Genomic DNA, 22,794 nt, shown 5'->3' on the forward strand with positions numbered 1-22,794 from the left:
TCATATTGCATTATATTTTAATCCAAACATACAGTAAAAAAAGCATCAGATGGAAACTGAATTAGTGTTGAGAAAAACAATAGTACCTCAAGCATAAAGTATTAGTATTATAAAGTAGTAATCATGAAAACCTGTCAGACCCCTTGCACCGGAGAGGTAAACTGCGAAAAAAAAGTGTGTAATAATAATTATTAACTCTGAGGCAGTTTACATTCTAATGCACAAATTACATGTACACAATCGCCCTTAGATAATTTTCTATACAAGTTATTACGGTACATGTAATTCAGTACATAGTAACAGTACGATAAACTTGCTTGTCTCCGCCCGCCAGAGAAATAGGGGGCGCTGTGTGGTACAGTGTACGGAGGCCGCGCTGGGTGCTTTGAGCGTTCATTTTTAGCTTCCTGTTCGTAGCAGGCTAGCAGCAGAAACGCAGAGAACTGCCATCATGAAGCCGGAGCATGAGTTGACTAGTGAGGGATCGGATGATGAGGCTCCAGATGAGGTGACGTTCAAGAGCGCTAAGACTCAAGCTGAGGAGAACGCGAGAGAGAAACGGCTTGCGGTAAAGAGGTAATTGTATACCTGTGCAACAATGTATATTCTACCCTTATCGTGGTGCTACACTGTTATTCGTCCCCTCTGATCTTTACCTAGCCAGTGTTGCACTTAAACTCTTCCCCGCTCATGTGCTGCAACTTCACCTAGCTTAGCTAACTGTTGGTGCAGGATCATCCTTCGAATGCTGCTGTCCTAATCACTTTAATGTACTGTGTCTGCTCTCTCGGTGTTATTTTCCTGATTCAGCTGCGTCCTGGTGGTAAAACTCTATTCCCCAACTTTTTAGTGAACTCTTCAAGTCACCTAACTGCCTGATAACATTGCTGCACCTTAATGCTCTAAATTATTATTCACCTAAACCTAGTGTCCTAGTCCATCTACCCATCATCTCTAAACCCAGTACCTACAATCTATCCGCTTACGCTCCCTAAAACCAAACATTTACTCTCAGCCTGTGCACTGTCCCTAAAACTGGTACCTACAGTATGTGCAAGTTTTATCCTGAGTATAATGCCTTGATCGGTTCCAGGCTCGCTCATTTGATCCTGCAACTGATATTCATGAAGAAGCGGGTTAAATCGCTGCTTCATAAACCCTCTCACCATCTTGGAATTGCCGGATGAAAATCACCCTGGATTCATTCTACTGTGCTAATTGACTAGCCCTACTCTCCCATGATTGTTTATGCAAGTGTAGGGGGTGGCATTGCATGAGTATTTGCTTGTGCAACTGTAAATGTGGGAAACATTCACCCCACAAACTGTGATAGAATGTGAACAGATTCACAAAATGTCCATTTGCAGATTGATGTATCTTTCCCTGTGCCTGCCCAACCTGTTTAAATTCAGTAGCCCACACTCCCTAAACCTAGTACTCACACTCTACTTGACTGCCGTCCATAAACCCACACGTTACCCACACTTGCTTAAACATTGTCTCTAAAGCTGGTAACAGCACTCTGCATGACAGTTGTACCTAATACTGGTACCAGCACTCTGCTTTACCATTTGCCCTAAAGGTGGTACTGGCACTCTGCATGACTATTGTCCCTGAAGCCGGTACCATCACGCTGCTTGTCCACTGTCCCTAAATCTATATCTATTTGCTTGATATTACCCACTAGAATTTTTAGGAAGAACATTTTATAAGTAATATATTTTGGGATTATTCTTTCACAGGGAAAAGGATTTATTGAAAGAGAAGAGGAAACAGAAGGAAGAACTATTTAAAGAGCAAAAGGTAAATGTTGAGTTTGCAGTAAAAACAGTTTGTCAAAGCATTTGTAAAAGTGTTTTGCTAAATAGTGTGAAGGACTAGAATTTGCTAGATATAAGACAACTGTTTAACATCTTTTTGTTTGGCCATTTTGCTCTAGAACACGTCTAGTAAGTATATTATACCCATTAGATCTTTAGAAATTTTGAGTTTTATATAATTGTTGCTGTTTTCATCAGATTATATTTTGTTTTCTTAGCCTGAGACATTCTTGGTGTAGTTTTGGACAGCCCTTATTTTGCACTTTACACTATAAAAAGCTAATATAATATGGATAAGGCAGTGTAAATGAAAACATAATACTGAGCAATGTATGTTAATATCACCTTTTGAGATTGAGCATTTAAAGGGACATAATACTCATATGGCAAATCACGTGAAAGTGATGCAGCATAACTTGAAAAAGCTGACAATAAAATATCACCTGAACGTCTCTGTAAAAAAGCAAAATATTTTACCTCAAAATTTTTTCAGCTCACCAGAGTAAGTGCTGTGCAAACAGTTATACTTTAGATGTAAGTTGGAAAAAAATATATATAGCCAATCAGCAGTGCTGAGGTCATGCTTTGCCTTTTGCTATGATCTCATGAGATTTCACTGTGATCTCATGATATTTCATAGAACTTACTTAAAGGGACACTGAAACCAATTTTTTTCTTTCATGATTCAGATAGAGCATGAAATTTAAAGCAACTTTCTAATTTACTCCAATTATCAAATTTTCTTTATTCTCTTGCTATCTTTATTTAAAATGCAAGAATGTAAGTTTAGATGCCGGCCCATTTTTGGTGAACAACCTGGGTTGCACTTGCTAATTGGTGGATAAATTCATCAACCAATAAAAAAAGTGCTGTCCAGAGTTATGAACCAAGAAAAAACTTAGATGCCTTCCTTTTCAAATAAAGATAGCAAGAGAACGAAGAAAAATTGATACTAGGAGTAAATTAGAAAGTTGCTTAAAATTGCCTGCTCTATCTGAATCACTAAAGAAAAAATTTGGGTTCAGTGTCCCTTTAATCTGAATAGGAAAATAACATGACTCTGCCTGCATGCTCCCTTGCAAGTCATGGGACAAGCATCCTGACTGGCTACTTAAAGTCTCTTTTCAGTGGAGTGTGAATACTTAGGAAATTTGAGGTAAAATCTTATTTTTTACATAGAGATGTTCAGGTGATGTTTTCTAGTTAGATTTTGACAGCTATTCTGCATCACTTTCATGTGCTTTTCATGTGCTTCAACGGCTCCTAATTTTTGTATTGTTCCTCTATATCGTGTTTGGTTCCTGAGTTTCACATGTGATTATCATCTTCTGACTTAGCAATGACTGTTCTTGAGAATTACTGCTCTGCTTGATATTTTATGCCTACATATATGCTCAAAGCTTTTTATTCTCTTCCCTATGGACTTTTTATTTTTTAGAAACAAAACTTTATTGGTTTATACAGATTACATAAATATTGAGATGCAAAACTAACATTGCAGATTATTACAATTATTACTGGGTTTCCAGGAAGGAGACTCTAGTCTGATTCGGAATCCACATACTTGACAGACTGGGGTCTTTACAAATAAATAATTAACAAAAAACAACCAACAATAGAACAAACACATGGTAGATATTGCTGTTCAAGTAGATAATTGGGGGAACAGTTTAAGCCTTATAAAGGACTTATAAAACAGTCTGCATGACTGTAAACAATGTAAGATGTGAAATAACATTGGATATACAAAACTGTATTGTTAACTTACTCAGTCAGACCCATTAATGAATATCATAAGAGGGTTATGTGTCTCAACCATTCTCCACATTTATCTAAAAGAGAAACTAACAACCCCCTCTAAAAAAGCTATTAGTATAAATCTGTTGGTAATAGAACAATGATGGATGGTATCTGAACTTGCTTTCAAGAGTTGAAATAATTTTAACCATAGATTATATTTTTACTTTAAGAGGGATATTAAAAAGAAACATCTTCAGAATTATTATTGTAATTTATTTCCACCCTTTTTAAGGTTGTATCACTGGGCAAGACCACCAAATGTCACACATAGTAGCAATCATGCCACAGTCTCTCCAGCCTGTATTGGTCCCACCTGGGAAAATATGTTTAAAGGGACACTGAACCCAAATTTTTTTTATTTCATGATTCAGATAGAGCATGCAATTTTAAAGTGAAGGTAAAGTGAAAGGCTCTATTCTACATAATTACTGTTATCAAGCAAAATAAATATAACTTTCATTCATCAATTTTTACAAATCTTTATGTTACCTGAGATATCGGATATTATTTTCGTGTATTCGGCTTTCCGAAAATCAACCCGTGCAATTCTTTTTTTTTTTTTTTATAAGCAACGATCACGTTGTTGAGCCATCCAATTGATTCTTTGGCCGTTAGGCGGCCGTCAATTTACGTCATCATTACATGGCTCTTGATGCGCATGCGTGACATCTTCTACTTCGCATTTGCCAAGCGTGCGTCCACGTTTTGCGCATGCGCAGTAAAAACTTGAGTTTGTGGTCAGATTTTGTACAGCATAGGAACTCAGACGGCAACTAATTTGAAGCATTTGTAGCGCTCCGATTACCGCAAGCATCTTTTTTTTTTTTTTTTTTTTTTTTTTTTTTTTTATTGGTAAGTCTAAAACAATCAGTGTAAAAAAATGATGCGCATGCACGATTGTTCCATGCTCGATGTGCACAAGCTTAGTAGACACACATAGAGCGGGTGGGACTGCTCTATATGTCACAGAAACCCGGAAATGGAGGATGGGAGGAGAATCAACAGGGAACGGTAATAGAAATATAGTTTGAAAAATACCCAAATAAATTTTTTTTTTTAAAATAAACCTAGCGACTGTTCTTGATTTAGTAAAAGGATCATAAATATGATTGCTGGTTAACAAAACTTTACCTTCACTTTAAGCAACTTTCTAATTTACTTCTATTATCATTTCTTCTTTGTTCTCTTGCTATTTTTATTTGAAAAAGAAGGCATCTAAACTAAGGAGCCAGCAAATTATTGGTTCATGACCATGGACAGCACTTGTTTATTGGTGCTGTCCAATCAGCAAGGACAACCTAGGTTGTTCACCAAAAATGGACCGGCATTTCAACTTACATTCTTGCTTTTCAAATAAACATACCAAGAGAATGAAGAACATTTGATAATAGGAGTAAATTAGAAAGTTGCTTAAAATTGCATGCTCTATCTGAATCGCGAAAGAAAAAAAATTGGGTTCAGTGTCCCTTTAAGCCTTTGTGGTATTAGATACCAAAATTGAAGTAGCTTTTGTGCACATGAACTTTAGCTTGTCTAGTATTTACTGTCTTGTCAAGCATGTGACTTTTATACTTGTGTGCTGTCTTGTGTTGGAGTATTTTTTTTTTTATTTTTTTTTTTTTTTTTTTTTATTTTGGATATAGTGATCAACTATCTAATTTTACCTTTTTTTTTTTTTTTTTTTTTTTTTTTTTTTTTTTTTCATTTTCTAGAAAAGAAAACTGCTCTCTGAGGATATACTTCAGACTGTCTCTTCACTTCCAGAGAAAACGTAAATTGCTCTTTATCTCATTTGTAAGCTTTCTAAAGCCTCTATTTGTTTATCTTCTATTTTTAGTAGGTTAACTTTTTTTTGTCATTGTCTATACATGATTGTCATATTTTATATGAAAACTACAGTTTATGGCTGTTTTTGTTGGTTATTCATTTCTCCAAACTGCATCTACTTTCTTTCTGTATTGCTGATAATGTTTTCTTTTTTAGGACACAATGAGTCCACGGATTATCTTAATTACTAATGGGATATTCACCTCCTGGTCAGCAGGAGGAGGCAAAGAGCACCACAGCAGAGATGTTAAATAGCTCCTCCTTTCCCTCCCACTCCAGTCATTCTCTTTGCCTATGTTAGTGATAGAAAGAGGTAAAGTGAGGTGTTAGTATAGATTCTTCAATCAAGAGTTTATTATTTTTAAAGTAGTGCCAGAGTGTGTGCTGCTTTGTTCTAGGGTGTAGCCGTAGTCCATATCAGTCTCTTCAGTAGAGCTTTTTGGTGGCTTTAAAGCAATGGGAACTGGTGGGACATAATTCTCACTGCCCTTACCAAGAAAATCTGAGGGATATTTGCTCAGGACTTTCTTTCTAAATTATAGGTCCATGTGAGGGAGAGGACCTCGCAAACCTGAGAATTGCCTTACTGTCCGGCAGGAGATAATGAGGTAAGTGCTAACTTTATTCTGGGGGTGAAGTAAGGAGACTCAGAAGCAATTTGGGCACGTCATTTTTATTTATTCCTCATTGGATTTAGCCTTATTATCAGAGGCTTACAGGTAGATTCCCTCAGAGTTTTAGGGAACACTTGGGGACAGTCAAACGCTGGGGCTGTATGGGACATAGGCTTTCAGTGTGATAAATATTGCCATAACGGAGTCATCACTGAAGAGCTTAAATTCTTATTCCCAGAGGCTTACTTTTATTTTATTAGCCGACGGGGAGTTTTTATTCTCTAGGGCTAATTAGCTAAGAGGGCTAAAGTCTCTTTAAGGGTCAATTTTATGAACTGTTTGGGGCAGGTTTTTACTCCCAGCGGCTTACTTTTATATTTCTATCCGACCAGGAGTTTTTAACCTCGTTATATTACTTTGCACTGTTTGGGGCAGGTTCTTACTCCCAGGACTTTATTTTGCAAATAAGGCTGATCGGGAGATGTCTGTTAATTCAGCCATGATGGCTGACAGATATGTTTTTAACAGGGTTTAGCCGCCCGGGAACGATACGCCCACAATGGGCGGAGCTATGCTACACGTTTTTGGACGCCTTTTTACATAGCTCTAATTCCGTTGAATCGGAATCTTCTCTTCACACTTTTTTAAAGTTTTACAAGTTTGATTCTTTTGCCTCGGCTGAGGCCGCTTTTGGGAGAAAGGTTCTTCAAGTAGTGGTGCCTTCCGTTTAGGTTTCCTGTCTTGTCCCTCCCGTCTCATCTGTGTACTCTAGCTTGGGTATTGAATCCCATTAGTAATTAAGATGATTCGTGGACTCATCGTGTCTTAAAAAAGAAAATAAAATTTATGCTTACCTGATAAATTTATTTATTTTGACACAATGAGTCCACGACCCGCCCTGTTCTTTAGACAGGTTGTGTGTTATTGTAAACTTCAGACACCTCTGCACCTTGGCTTTTCCTTTCTCTTTCTAACTTCAGTCGAATGACTGGAGTGGGAGGGAAGGGAGGAGCTATTTAACAGCTCTGCTGTGGTGCTCTTTGCCTCCTCCTGCTGACCAGGAGGGGAATATCCCATTAGTAATTAAGATGATCCGTGGACTCATCGTGTCAAAAAAGAAATAAATTTATCAGGTAAGCATAAATTTTCTTTTTTTAACAGAAATATTTATTTTAATTATCAGCCAATTTTATGTGTTTATAAAATGTTATAGATTTTATGATTTTTTTTTTTTTTTTTTTTTTTTTTTGTAGGGAAAAAAGGAATGAAGAGGCACCCCAAGCCAAAGGTAGCAGCAGTATGTTTTTATTTATTTTATTTAAAAAAAAAAAAAAAAAAAGAATTATAATTTCTCTGATTGTAAGCCAGCTTTTTGATCCTGTAGCTTAGTAAGCAGTCAAGTCATTGTGCTGTTGGCAGTATACTCTGTGTATTAATTACTTTGTGTTTTGGGTAATATTTATAACCGTAAAGTATGGTGTAATTATTGTAGGGAAACAGTGCTGATTCAAATCAATGTGTTCACTATCAATTTGTCTATCCTTAAGCTTTATGAGTTCGCTGCAAGAAAACCAATATATTTTAAATATATGAAATTTCAGTGTTCTAAAAATGTAGAATGGATTCTTTCTCAAGCAAGATAGCTGTAAATGAGCTAAGCGTTGTTCTTTAAAACATATGTGCACTTTGTAAAAGAGAACATATTGAATTGCCTTATTTGGAGGAGCCAATCAGGACTTGTTACTGGAGTAGACTTAGCTAGCCCAACGTTCCATTGTTTTGCAGTTTATCTGATAATCTCCGCTGAGGCCTATTGGGAAAAGATGTGGCAGGGTAAATCTTGTGTTACTTGCCACATGTGTACTTTCCAATCCTCAGAACTGGAAAATTGGTCATATTATTCTATTACAGGAAAATGGGGCAAATTATTAATGAAAGTGTACTGCAAAGTTGTTTCCCTATACATAATTAAAGGGGCAGAAAAGTCAAGATTAAACATTCACAATTCAGAGTATTTAATTTTTAAACCACTTTCTAATTTACTTCAATTAACGAATATTATTCTCTTGGTATCCTTCGTTCAAGGGTAAAGCTAGGAAAACTAATAGGAACTGAGGAGGGTGCATGTGTCTAGCAAAACCAACGGCAAGAGGGAGTGCCTATAAGGCTAAAATGTGTACAGGATATACATATTATAAAACGAACAATTTATTTCACAATTTCATAAACATAAATATATTCACATATAAGAATAAAAATGGCCACTACGTGTGTGTGTGTGATATCAAAAAAAATCCAGAAGGTAAAAATATATTAATCCCAGAAATTATAATTGATTGGTCCCAAAGTCATGAAAAATATGATAGTGCGAGTGTTTTTTTTATAAATTTACAAATTCTACCAGAATTTGTTATTCCTTTAAACCACATTACTAATATGCAAGCCATATAGCCTTCACCAGTGTTAAACGCTGAAGTTTATAAAATATACAGAACTTGTTGCAAAACATTTATCTTGGCCATCTTATTTATGTTTCTTTAACAGGAGATGAAGGTGATGTGCGCTGTGTCAAGAAAAAGAAGTTAGCTCCTAAAACAAAGTAAATATATATTTGGATCAAATTGTATTTTTATTCTGCCTTTAAGGTTAAAGTGAAAGTAACTAAGGCTAATGGCTAATCGGATAATAAAAGTATAGGAGAAATAAACCTTACTTTAATTCATCATTTTTTTGTAATAATTTTGTAAATGTATTTTTTCCCACAATCATTTAGCCCAAGTGACTCGCCCATCCTCCACCCGCTTGAAATTTTTCCTTTGCCGTGATGATTTGATCAATATCGAACTGGTTTCCCCCAGTGGTGTCTTAATCAGTTCAAAATATGCCCCCTGTTTGAAATGCACATGCGGCTAACTCTGAACTTCGTCTGTCTCTAGAAGCGCGTTCATGTTGGCCAAATGGACAACAAATGGAATCCCTGAGTTTCATCACTGCTTTTCTCCTCACACGGAGCACACTGCTATGGTCCATCTCTGCTGAAATACTAAATAATGAATCTAGTGATTCATGGTTTGTTTTAGCTGAGATTGTGATGTTGTTGCACATAAATTATGTTGTCGAGAACGAGCACACTTCCTGACGTATACTGCGGGTGGGACCGCTGGTCAGTGTAAGAATGATAAACCAGGAAAAAAGCGAGGGGATGGAGGAACATAGCTAAAAGTAATATCACAATTTCATCCATATTACCGAAATCGTTGTAAATATAATAAAAATAACTTGGCGACTATACTAGTTTATACTAGATTAACCAATAGCCGAAATTTGTTATATACTAAAATTTACTTTCACTTTAAGTTTAACTTTGTCTTGTTACTTTAACACAAAATGCAACAAATGTTTTATGCATATAAAAGTCACGATTTAAAAATGTAAAACAAAAATAAGTTAGAGATAAAGTGCAAAAAACCCAGTTATAGCATTTTATTATTGCATTGTTGCTTACATAAAACTGTTTAACACCTGAAAACGGTTAAAGGACCATGATACCCACATGTTTAAAGGGACATAATACTCATATGCTAAATCACTTGAAACTGGTGCAGTATAACTGTAAAAATCTGACCGGAACATATCACCTGAACATCTCCTATGTAAAAAAGGAAAATTATTTTACCTCACAATTTCCTTAGCTCACCAGAGTAAGTTCTGTGTAAAAAGTTATACTGCTGCTTAGCTGCAGGTAAAAAAATAAATAAAAAATTGCAGCCAATCGGCATCAGCAGTGCTGAGGTCATGAACTCTTTTACTGTGATCTCATGAGATTTCACTTAACTCTCATGAGATTTCCTAGTAAACTTCCTTAAACTGAATAGGGAAATAATGAGTGTGCACGAAGCTCACTCCCTTAGCTGTCCTGGAACAGGCATACTGATTTGCTGCTTAAAGTCCTTTGCAATGGAGTTTGAATACTTAGGACATTTTGAGGTAAAATATCTTTCTTTTTTTACATAGAGATGTTCAAGTGATATTTTCAAGTCATCTTTTTACTTCTATGCTGCATCACTTTCAAGTGTTTAAACATTTTGGTATCATGGCCCTTTAAACACTTGAAAGTGATGCAGCATAGCTGTAAAAAAAATGACTAGAAAATATCATCTGAACATCTCTATGTAAATAAGAAAGATATTTTATCTCAACATGTCCTAAGTATTCACACCCCATTGTAAAGGACTTTAAGCTGCAAATCAGTATGTCTGTCCCGGTACCTGCAAGGGAGCGAGCCTCATGCACACTTATGTTATTTCCCTGTTCAGTTTAAGGAAGCTTACTATGAAATTTTAATGAGATCACAGTAAAAGAGTTCATGACTTGCTGATGCCGATTGGCTGGTGTTAATGTCTTTTTCTTTTATTTATTTTTTTTAATTTTTTTTTAACCTGCAGCTGGGCAGTAAGTGAAACATAAGTTTTTACAGAATACTTACTCTGGTGAGCTGAGGAAGTTGTGAGGTAAAATATCTTACTTTTTTACATAGAGATGCTCAGATGATATTTCCCTTTCAGCTTTTTACAGTTATGCTGCTTCACTTTCAAGTGATTTAGCATATGAGTATTATTTCCCTTTAAGCACAGTTTGTCAATGCACTAATGGATCTAGCTGAGCACATCTTGATGAGCCAATGAAAAGAGGCATATGTATGTGTAGCTACCTCTCAGCAGTGCATTGCTGCTCATGAGCCTACCTAGGTATGCTTTGCAACAAAGGCTACCAAAAAAAAAAAAAAAAGGATCCTAAAATTGCATTTTTAAAAATATATATTTTATTTTTAAACAGGAAGTGCATGTTGGTACTAATTTGGGCTGGGTATAGAAAGCTCACTGGCTGATAACACTCATAACACTCCCACAGTTCTATTATTAGATGGTGACTCCTTACAATGAGAGAAAGTAATATCTGTTTGTGAAAAAATAATTAACTCCACTGGCCATATTAACTAGTTTGTTCCTAAATGTCTTGTGAAATGATTCAGCAATAGATTTTTTGCTTTAAGTATATTAACAAAAATTGCTTCTACTAAAAGGATGATTTCAGTGATATGGAAAAATCAGTATACCATTAAAGGCATATGAAACAGTGCTCCTTTTTAGTAAAAAATAAATAAAAGTAAGATAAAAAGAAACAGATTGTGTTAAAGAGCAAATAACTTGTTTTCCTGCAAAATGAGAAATCTTCTGTGTAGCTACTACCTGCAGGGAGCTACCATGATATAACTGGTTCAACTGTTACATTATTTTTTTTTCAGCATAAGTCCTCTGCTGGTCATGGGCATGAAACTGATTGGGTCTAGTGCATGTCTCCTTGTGGCCACTCCTTTGCCTTCCTGTAGTGACCACCGCCCCCTTATGGGGCTGTAAGAGGAAGTAATGGTACCTGAATAAATGAAGTTACAAATATATACATAAATAAAAGTCAATTCCTTTTTAAAATGATGAATAATACATATTGCACTTATTTAAGCATAACCCGCTGCTTAGTGCTTTTTTTTTATTACAGCAATGAAACACTGTTTTATATCCTTTTTAACCCCTTAAAGGGACACTGAACCTAATTTTTTTTATGGTTTAGATAGAGCATGCAATTTTAAGCAACTTTCTAATTTACTCCTCCTATTATCAATTTTTATTCATTATCTTGCTATCTTTATTTGAAAAGAAAGAATGTAAGTTTAGAAGCTGGACCATTTTTGGTTCACAACCTGGGTTGTTCTTGCTGATTGGTAGGTTAATGCATTCACCATTAAACATGTGCTGTCCAGGGTACTGACCAAAAATTGCCTGTTTCATTAGCTTAGATGCCTTTTTTTTAAAAAAAATATATAGCAATAGAACGAAGAAAAAATAATAGGAGTAAATTAGAAAGTTGCTTAAAATTGCATGTTCTATCTGAATCCTGAAAGAAAAAAAATTGTTTAGTATCCCTTTAAGGACCAGGCATTTCAGACAAAAACTTCCCCGAAAGACCAGAGCATTTTTATTATCACTACATTTATATAATATAGCCTTTTTTATATTTACCTATCAAAACTATATAGTCAACCCACAGTATTGATCTAGGCCCATTTTGGTATATTTCATGCCACCATTTCAACCCCAAATGCGATCAAATAAAATAAAAAAATAAAAAGTTAACTTTTTCACAATTTTAGGTTTCTCACTCAAATAATTTACAAACAGCTTGTGCAATCATGGCACAAATGGTTGTAAATGCTTCTCTGGGATCCCCTTTGTTCAGAAATAGCAGACATATATGGCTTTGGCATTGCTTTTTTTGTAATTAGGCCGCTAAATGCTGCTGCGCACCACACTTGTATTATGCCCAGCAGTGAAGGGGTTAATTGGGTAGCTTGTAGGGTTAATTTTAGCTTTAGTGTAGAGCTTACCCTCCCACCTGACACATTGCACCCCCTTATCACTCTCAAACGGCTCTCTTCCCTCACCCACCCCACAATGGTCACCCCCATCTTAAGTACTGGCAGAAAGTCTGCCAGTACCAAAATAAGTTGTTTTTGTTTTTTTTCTTGTTAATATATTTTCTGCAGTGTATGATCCTCCCTTATCCTCCAACGTCCCTGATTCCCCCCCCCCCCCCTACCTATTTGCCGTCATCTTAGGTACTGGCAGTTGTCTATAAAAATACCCTTTTTTTTTTTTTTTTTTTTTTTCTTCTGTAGTGTAGCCCCCCTCACAGATCGACTTCCCACCCTCTTATCCCATCCCTCAGTATCATAACCATATTTCCCCACTCCATCCTTCCCCCTCCCTGCCGCTCTCAGTGGGGTTTTTTTTTGTAGCCCAACGGTCCCGCCCACCCACTCTGCATCGGTACCTCTGCCCGTCTATTTTTGCACTGCCCCACTCGTGAGACATGCAGAAATAGCGCAATCTCTCTAGTTTTAGCAAGATTGCGGCAGAGAGAAGCCCAGGACAGCATCATCGTACAGGGTACGAAGCTGGTTGTTAAGGGGTTAAGATGTTTAAATTGTTGGTTACACCCTTTCAGGGTGTCATTTAGCAGAAAACTCATTGGAAATAAAGCATGTTTGTTTTTTTATTATAGATAAATCATTTGATAACAAAATGATTGTTGATTGTGATTTAGACAAGTTAATATATACTGTTTTTTTTAAACATTTGATAAGCTTTTCTAAAGGGTTGTGATCAACCCAACAGTTCTCTTTAAGCAATGGTGCACTAAGAGCACATTAGACATTTTTATTTTATATTATTGCTCCTTTATCAATTTGTTTATATTTATCTTTACAGTAATTGAACTGGTTTCAGAATCTAAAAACAAAATAATTTATTTCTGATTAAACTCAGATTACAGGACAACTACAGTGTGGTACGGCTGAAAGAATACAATCTCGTGTCCTTGCAACAGGAGACAGCTAAGAGTTTTATTCAGAAGAAGTTGTATGGAAAGTACAAGAACAGAGCAACAGGTAAGACGGTCTTTGTACTGAGCTCAAATTTGTCTTCTACTTTATTATTAAGCGGTCAGCTGATTTTATTTTTTATTTTAGCTAACGAATTTTTATCAATGAAAAGCAAAAAAGGGATTGTCAAAAAGCCAGCAGTCCAGTTTACTGACAGCACCTGGGGTATGTATTACTGATATACTAAAACATGACTATTTACATTGGGTCTAAAACTATGGCTATGCACTTCAAACACATGAAAATAATGTAAAATACCGTTTGCTGCTTGTTTGCTTTTAAATGCAAGCAGGAGAAGAGATGTATTTGTTTAATAAGCAAGCAAGCAGGACAAGTGATGCATTTGTTTAATAAGCAAGCAAGCAGGACAAGTGATGCATTTGTTTAATAAGCAAGCAAGCAGGACAAGTGATGCATTTGTTTAATAAGCAAGCAAGCAGGACAAGTGATGCATTTGTTTAATAAGCAAGCAAGCAGGACAAGTGATGCATTTGTTTAATAAGCAAGCAAGCAGGACAAGTGATGCATTTGTTTAATAAGCAAGCAAGCAGGACAAGTGATGCATTTGTTTAACCTCTTAAGGACATATGACGGAATTATTCCATCATAAAACAATTGAGCAAACTGAAAGCTGTGTCCTTAAAGGGTTAATAAGCAAGCAAGCAGGACAAGTGATGCATTTGTTTAATAAGCAAGCAAGCAGGACAAGTGATGCATTTGTTTAATAAGCAAGCAAGCAGGACAAGTGATGCATTTGTTTAACCTCTTAAGGACATATGACGGAATTATTCCATCATAAAACAATTGAGCAAACTGAAAGCTGTGTCCTTAAAGGGTTAATAAGCAAGCAAGCAGGACAAGTGATGCATTTGTTTAATAAGCAAGCAAGCAGGACAAGTGATGCATTTGTTTAATAAGCAAGCAAGCAGGACAAGTGATGCATTTGTTTAATAAGCAAGCAAGCAGGACAAGTGATGCATTTGTTTAATAAGCAAGCAAGCAGGACAAGTGATGCATTTGTTTAATAAGCAAGCAAGCAGGACAAGTGATGCATTTGTTTAATAAGCAAGCAAGCAGGACAAGTGATGCATTTGTTTAATAAGCAAGCAAGCAGGACAAGTGATGCATTTGTTTAATAAGCAAGCAAGCAGGACAAGTGATGCATTTGTTTAATAAGCAAGCAAGCAGGACAAGTGATGCATTTGTTTAATAAGCAAGCAAGCAGGACAAGTGATGCATTTGTTTAATAAGCAAGCAAGCAGGACAAGTGATGCATTTGTTTAATAAGCAAGCAAGCAGGACAAGTGATGCATTTGTTTAATAAGCAAGCAAGCAGGACAAGTGATGCATTTGTTTAATAAGCAAGCAAGCAGGACAAGTGATGCATTTGTTTAATAAGCAAGCAAGCAGGACAAGTGATGCATTTGTTTAATAAGCAAGCAAGCAGGACAAGTGATGCATTTGTTTAATAAGCAAGCAAGCAGGACAAGTGATGCATTTGTTTAATAAGCAAGCAAGCAGGACAAGTGATGCATTTGTTTAATAAGCAAGCAAGCAGGACAAGTGATGCATTTGTTTAATAAGCAAGCAAGCAGGACAAGTGATGCATTTGTTTAATAAGCAAGCAAGCAGGACAAGTGATGCATTTGTTTAATAAGCAAGCAAGCAGGACAAGTGATGCATTTGTTTAATAAGCAAGCAAGCAGGACAAGTGATGCATTTGTTTAATAAGCAAGCAAGCAGGACAAGTGATGCATTTGTTTAATAAGCAAGCAAGCAGGAGAAGAGATGCATTTGTTTAATAAGCAAGCAAGCAGGAGAAGAGATGCATTTGCAGAAGGGGGCATAGATGCTGCTATATTGATTGAGAGTATTTGAAGTTAACAGGAATGTAGAGTTTGTACAAACTCATGGTACGAATGCCTGAGGTGGCTATCTTGTTTACCACCATATTGTTTTAACAGCTGCAATTGTAGTGCTTATTAAATTAGAGACATAGCAGTTTAATATCAGAGACACTCAAAATATTTCTGCACTTAAAAATGTTTATTTTATTATTTTTTTTTAAAACTCTCCCATCAAAACCATGTAGTTGCCAAATATTTTATATTATTTAAAGGAATATGAAACCCAAAATTATTTCATGATTCAGACAGAGCATGCGCTTTTAAACAACTTTCTAATTTACTTCTATTATCTATTTTTCTTTGTTTACTTTGTATCTTTCTTTATAATAACACGGTGAGTCAACGGATCATCATTAATTACTGTTGGGAATATTACTCCTGGCCATCAGAAGGAAGCAAAGAGCACCACAGCAGAACTGTTAAGTATCACTTCCCTTCCCACAACCCCCAGTTATTCTCTTTGCCTCTTGTATAAGGAAGTGGTGAAGTAATGAGGTATCATGATTAAGATTCTATCAAGATTTTTTTATTTTGAAGTCTGGGCAAGATTGCTCTGGCCTTTCATCACAATTTTGGTCTGGCTGTACTCCACGTTAGCCTCTTCAGTAGGGCAGTGGTGGCTTTAAAGCAGTTAGGAACTTGTAAAGTGGGCTTTGCTGCACTTTCGTAACATGATGCTGCCCTGGTATAGAAAGCCTGAGTAAGTTTTCTTTGTTTCACAGGTCTCTGTGAGGAGCAGCATCCTTTCAAGCTGGGTGAGCTGTCCTGCCCGACTGCCGGATGCAGATAAGTGCTTGGTCTTCTATGTTTGGGGGACATGCAGTTTTAAAAGGTTTTCTTCTGCATTATTCTGGGATATATCTCTTCTATCCTCTTCTATCCTCTTCTATTCTCTTCTCTTTTTCTATCCGTTAATACTTTTTGGAAGTATCCTTGACTTATTGTTTTTATATTTCAGCTGATTATTTTTATGTGACTATGCTTAGATAGTACTGATTCGGCACGGAGCGCTTTTCAATATCTGAACGGACTTCTAGTTTATACAGCAGAGTCCTAGAGGTTCTGACAGTTTGTTATGCTTTTTTATTAACAGCTTTCTTAAGATAGGCACATCTATTTTTATTATCTAAAGGTACTGACATAGAGTATAGGGAAGAAGCCCTTAGGTGCCCTTTTTTGCGAGTGTTGCTGACAGGGTGAGACATGCAGTTAATTTTGGTTGCGCGCTCTTTCTGTGGGCTATGATTGCTCCCGCCCTCTTTTTCTCTCAATATGGCGGATAAGCCCCATTTGCTTCAGTACGAAGCGATGTTCTGAACAGGGCTTGTGATACGCCCTCTTTTTGTTTTCTCCGTTGCGATGGAACTATGTGCCCGTAGCAGTGTGTATGTGTTATACTACGGATCGGATAGTAGCTTCTGTTTGCTGAGTGACACGATACTTATGTAATTGGGTGACAGTCAGAAGGCATTATAGATTTTGCAGATGTCGTTCAATCTCTAATATTTTAAGCCTTGCTTAGTGCTCTCTCATGTAGTCTTGGCTCCTTTATGTTAGGGGCAATATTATTTTAATATGTTTTTGTTTTCATTCACACCTATCTTGTGGGCATTTTTTACGTGCATTAATATAGTTTTCTTCTGATGTGCATCATACTCTCTCCTCAGTTATATAAATATATTAAAGACCAGGATGTTGGGTGCCTCAGGATTATTAAAGACTTTTATGCCCTGCAGCTTTTTTTTTTTGCTTGTCATAATTGTGCTGCATGTCTATTAGGTGAGCTCATGTCTCTTAGGAGGATACTGTTTTTGACTGTGCAACAGGTTTTTTTTTTTCTCTTATGTCCCAAGCCTTAATGGCTTCATATGAAGTGCCCTGCGGTTCCTCTCAATCTCCAATAAGAGTATTTTGCATAGAGAATTGAGCCCAGATATTCTCTACAGTATCTATGGCTTGGTCTGTTTTCCTTTCTCTTAGGGAAAGTGCAAAGGAACATTTTATAAATCAGAATTTGAAGGTTTCTGTTTCACATTTGGCTACACAGAGATCCATCTCCTAGGCGAGGAGATTTTGGTAGTTTCTGAGGGTGAAATCTCAGACCTGGACGGTATAATCCCTTCATCTGAGGTTGAAGGTGTATACTTTTTTTGTATACCGATTTAAGCCTGAACACCTTTGTGATGTTAAAGGAGGTTCTGTGACAGTATCTGCTTTTCCTTTCTTAAAGGAAAATCACTAGAGGAAATTTAAATTTACCAGAGAGTAAGGTTTCTGCTCCACTTGCTACTATCATATTGCCTTCCTTATAGTCTGCCAAGGAGGATAGTCGGTAGTATCTGAGGGTTAAATCTGCGTTCGGACAGCATATTTCCTTCATCTGGTGCTGAAGTAGTTCTTTTCAGTTTCAAGCCTGAACTTTTTCTTTAGGAAGGGCTGGCTACTTGGTAAACCCCTACTTTCCTGTCGTCAATCCTCATTTTCTAGTGAATTATATATTTATTAGGAATTATTGTAATTTTTTTTTCCTGTTCTCGACCGTGTTAGGAGAATTTTCTCAGGTATGGGGTGCAAGGGAGCATGACCGAGCAGTCTATGGCACTGGATTTAGGCTCCATTCTCTTCGGAGGCGTGGGTTCAGATCCCACCACTGCCAGATTCCTCATTTTAAAACAAGGAAAGCTGTCTCCTTTAATAGCATGGTGCTTATTAGGGGCCATTGATATTCTAGTCAAGAAAACTTTAATCCTTATATTAGGATAGATGTTACTTTAGGAAACTTATGGACAAGTCCGGCATCCTTTTGATGTGACGCCTTGTCTGATTCCATTTGGGTGGACTCCATGATGAGATCAATGTCAGAGGCTGTTAGGGCAATATTTTATTTTCTGTTGCTGCTTTTTGTTCTTTTGTTATAGAAGACCACAGCTAACTCTCATTTAGCATGAGGGTTTGTCCCAGAACCAGGTTTGGATCTTGGAAGAGGCAGTCTATCTGTTTTTTCACTTGCCTGGATATGTTTTTTCTAGATCCCTAAGGGGCTGTAGAACTCGTATCTCTAGGTTCTGAATTGATATCAACTCCTTCCCAGGAGTAGATTCCTTTTCTCTAGTTTGTAGCCCAGATAAAAATAGAGGCGTTCTTGAAATTTGTTCAGAATCTTCCTCCCTGGGAAGAATTGTTCCAGTTCAGGAACGGGATAACATCCTTTTCCATTCTGTTCTAAATGATTTTCGTCCTAATTTAGACTTGACCTGTTTAAATAGGTTTCTCTGAGTAACGTCCTCAAGATGGAGACTATTCGCTCAATTCTTCCTTGGTGCAGGAGGTTCAATTTTTATCAGCCTTAGACCTAAGGATGCGTGCCCTCATTTTACCAATTAAAGGGATCATCTCAGATTTCTGAGTTTTGCCTCTGGCAAACTTCAGTTGTGGGCCATCATGGCTTTGCGATAGCTCCCAGAGTTTTTCCAAGGTTTCTGGGTTTCGATTTGGTCCCAGGATTTCAGTGGCGCCTCTCCTGGACATCCTATGGTTCCATGCGCCATTCTTCTACAAGCAAGATCTCATTTGAGGTTTTTGTTGTCTGTCTTTGTTCCACGAATGGAAGTGGAGCTGGAAAAGAGCTCCCTTGTCCCAGGTTCATGCGTTTTCTGCTTAAGGATTTGTTTTTGATCCTTTTGAATGGAGTATTTTCTATAGGAGGTCAGGAAGGCCTAGATCCTTCCTCTTGCCTCCTCCTGTCCACGGTTCGGCCTCAATGACTCGGTGTCCGATTCTGTTAGAGAGTTCAGCAGTTCTGCATGCTCAGTCATTGCAATGGCGCTGTCGACAAGTCCTTTTTCCCATGGTGTTTTTTTACAAGAGCGCTCGGTTATCAGGCGAGTGGTAGCAGGATCGCTGTCCGCATTCTAGCGCAGGGAAGTTGGTCCTGAGAGTAGTCTGCTTTCTTCTTTATCAGTTGGAGTTGGTTATGTTTTACAATGCTCTGATGGTTTGACCTCGGTTGTCTTTTGCCCATTTTTTGGGTTCCAGTCTGACGACATATTTTCTATGGCTTACATCAACTTCCAGGAAGGAACTCTAGTTCCTTAGTCACGTAGGAAGGTGCTCTCAGTTTTTGCACATTTGCCATCCTCATTTCTGGAATGGTAAATTGGGAAACGGATGTGTTCTCCAGGTTGTCTTCCAAATGGGGGTTTCCAGATTTGGTTCTGATGGGGTCTCATCAGATCACAAAGTTCTGAGTTTGGTTCGAGGTCAAGAGATCCTCAAGCCTTATGATAAATGCATTGGCAGTTCCTTGGAACTTCAGGTTCATATCTTCCTTCTCTGTCTCCTTCCACGAGTTATCGTTTGGATCTTGTAGGAGAGAGCATTGGTTTTCTCCTAACTCCTACGTGGCCTTGCAGGACCTGGTAGGCGGATCTAATAGAGATGTTGTCTCTACCTCTGTGCAAGTTTTATGCTGAGGAAGTATCTTTTGCTTTAGGGGTCTTTCCTTCATCCAAATTTCGTTTCTCTGAAGCGGTCTGCTTGGAGATTTAAACGTTTGTGTTAGGAAGATTATCTATAGGATATGACAGGATCTCAAGGATCTTATCTTTTCTCCAGGTAATCCTTGAGTGGGGGTTATCTGTTTGTACCCGTATGGGTCAGATTCGGTTAATTCCATTCTGCTGCTCAAGCGTCTGGCAAATATGCAATCCTTTTTATCTGGTCCTGGTCCGAATCAGGACTGTGTTTAAGTCAGTTGCTCCCTTGGAGCCGTAACCTTTGTTCTTAAACTTTTTCTTCAGGCTCCGTTTGGGCCTATGCATTCTTGGAAAGTTTTTAATTTATTCTGCTCGGGTTTCTGAACTCTCAGCCTTGCAGTATCGTTTTTCCTTATCTCGTATTTCAGGCAGATAAGGCAGTTATTAGTACCAGGTTTGTTTCTGTTTTTCTTGAGGTTGTTTTGGACAATGATTTTAATCTTTTAATCAGGAGTTTGTTTTTCCTTTTCTCCGTCCTAATCTTTCTTGTCATATAAATAGTTTGTTGCTCATCTTATGTTGTACGGATCCTTAGATTTTATCTACAGGCTGTGAAGGACTTTCGTCAGTCTTCTGTATTATTGTTGCTTCTGACATAAAGACCAGAAGGCTTCTGTCACTTCTTTCTCTCTGGTGAAGTGTTTTTTTGTAGGCATATCAGACTGATGGACAGCAGCCTCCTGAGAGACACGCCTCTAGGGTGGTGTTTTTCTTCCTGGGCCTTCTAGGAAGAGGCCTTTGTAGTATGGATTTGTAAGGCGGTGACTTGGCTTTTCTTGGCTCACCTTTTCTAAAGTCTATAAATTTAATTCCTTTGTCTCAGATGAGGTGTCTTTTGGGTGAAATGGTCTTTTCGGCAGTGGTACCTTCCTTTTAGGTTACCTGTCTTGTCCCTCCCGTATCTGTGTCCTCTAGCTTTTGGTATTGATTCCCAACAGTAATTGATGATGCGTGGACTCACTGTGTCATTAGAAAGAAAACAAAATTTATGCTTACCTGATGATAAATTTCTCTTTCTTTTCCTTTCTTTCTTTTCTTTTTTCTTTCTTGACACGGTGAGTCCATTGACCTCCCTGTTTTTTAGACAGTTTTTTTTATCTAAACCTCAGGCACCTCTGCACCTTGTGTTATTTCCTTTCTCTCCTTTCCCTCGGTCGAATGACTGGGGGTTGTGGGAAGGTAAGCGATACTTAACAGCTCTGCTGTGGTGCTCTTTGCCTCCTCCTGCTGGCCAGAAGTGATATTCTCAACCGTAATTCATGATGATCAGTGGACTTACTGTTTCAAGAAAGAAATAAATTTATCAGGTAAGCATAATATTTTTTAAAAAAAAAAATTTTTTTGTTGAAAAGCAGTGATGTATACTAGGCCCATTTCTGTAGCACTATATGGCTGCAGTTTTGCAAGAATGTTATCCATTTGCAAGAGCACTAGATGGCAGCACTATTTCCTACCATGTAGTGCTCCAGATGCCTACCTAGGTATCTCTTCAGTATAGAATATCATGGCAACTAACTAAATTTATTCATATAAGTAAATTAGAAACTTTTTTAAAATCGTATGCTCTGTCTGAAAAAAATTGGATTTCTTTTTTTGTTCACACGTTTTAATGACAAGCTCTCACTTCAGTTTTTGATACTGATCATTTAGAAAATGTGTTAATAATAATTGTTGTTTTATCTTTAAGGGAAAGAGGAGAAACAGAGAGCAAATAAGTTCAATCTTCTTTGGACTAACAGGAAGAAATTGTGATACCAAAAGGAACAGGAAATACTGTCCGCAGTGCAGATTTTGTGCTGTTGACTTATCTTGTGGTTACAGACAGCATGGACATACATATGATTGTACACTCTGTACAGGAAAAATATTTTTATACCTTGGACTTAATTCCTCTTATTAAATTACTGTTTTATTTAATTTAAAAAAATGGTCATTTAAGTTCACAAAAGACCTTTAAAATGTCTGTCTCTTTGTCTATTAATAAAAGGACACAGACTGCTGTTTAATTTGGGTGTGGAGACTTATTGCGAGTCCGTTAAGCAGTGCTGAACCATCATTCCTTGTTTATTCCTTTGTATAAATGGCAGCTTTTTATCAGTATGACATGCTGGTGGAGCACATGGGCTTTAACATACCAAGCTCACCTCTGAGAAGTGATGATTCTCACTGACATTGCTGGCAATCACAAGACTAAGGAAATGCTAAGCGTTTAAATCTGACAGATGGACTGCTGGGAATATTGCTCAATCTGCTGATAATCAGGGATTTAGGATGCTTGTGCGTCAGTCTTGATTTTTGTAAAGAGCCTGCAGTGTGTGTGTGTGACTTTGTTAGAAATAAGCAGTGCATACAACTACCCTGAAGCATATGATTTACCTTCGCGTCATTTGTAGGCTGTAATTTGAGTATCAGAAAACGGCTTCCTTGAGTTGCCTGAATGAGGGGTTTGTGTTTTGCACTAATTCTCTTGTAAAGTGCCACTACATTATTGTTGGCAGTTAAATTTATTATTTATATTGAATCCTATAATTTACATTTCCAAACTGTCATTTTTTTCCAAGCTGTTAGGGGTGCTGGAGTTGATCAGTTACTTCACAATTACAGGGAGTGCAGAATTATTAGGCAAGTTGTATTTTTGAGGATTAATTTTATTATTGAACAACAACCATGTTCTCAATGAACCCAAAAAACTCATTAATATCAAAGCTGAATATTTTTGGAAGTAGTTTTTAGTTTGTTTTTAGTTATAGCTATTTTAGGGGGATATCTGTGTGTGAAGGTGACTATTACTGT

The 22,794-nt window shown here is 37.2% G+C and overlaps 1 protein-coding gene across 2 annotated transcripts; it reads left to right on the forward strand.

The window, feature by feature from the left end:
- The first annotated feature begins 386 nt into the window (after positions 1-386).
- On the forward strand, positions 387-22,007 carry NOL7 (nucleolar protein 7). Of its 2 annotated transcripts, none has more exons than XM_053714755.1 (8): positions 387-576; positions 1,743-1,803; positions 5,333-5,391; positions 7,315-7,358; positions 8,606-8,660; positions 13,444-13,565; positions 13,647-13,724; positions 21,689-22,007. In XM_053714755.1, the coding sequence occupies exons 1-8, from the start codon at positions 452-454 to the stop codon at positions 21,751-21,753; spliced, it is 609 nt and encodes a 202-aa protein (XP_053570730.1). In that variant the 5' UTR covers positions 387-451; the 3' UTR covers positions 21,754-22,007. The 2 variants fall into 2 exon arrangements, with proteins under 2 accessions (XP_053570730.1, XP_053570731.1); XM_053714756.1 differs by having other exon boundaries at positions 389-576; positions 7,315-7,349.
- Positions 22,008-22,794: the final 787 nt, after the last annotated feature.

The sequence above is a fragment of the Bombina bombina genome, chromosome 5 (genome assembly GCF_027579735.1).
Source record: "Bombina bombina isolate aBomBom1 chromosome 5, aBomBom1.pri, whole genome shotgun sequence".
Taxonomy (NCBI): Eukaryota; Metazoa; Chordata; class Amphibia; order Anura; family Bombinatoridae; genus Bombina; species Bombina bombina.

Coding starts and splice junctions, on each gene's coding strand:
- NOL7 (XM_053714755.1), top strand. CDS start 452: ATGAAGCCGGAGCATGAGTTGACTAGTGAGGGATCGGATGATGAGGCT. Junction 1,804..5,332: donor AACTATTTAAAGAGCAAAAG/GTAAATGTTGAG, acceptor TTCATTTTCTAG/AAAAGAAAACTGCTCTCTGA. Junction 13,566..13,646: donor GTACAAGAACAGAGCAACAG/GTAAGACGGTCT, acceptor TTTTTATTTTAG/CTAACGAATTTTTATCAATG.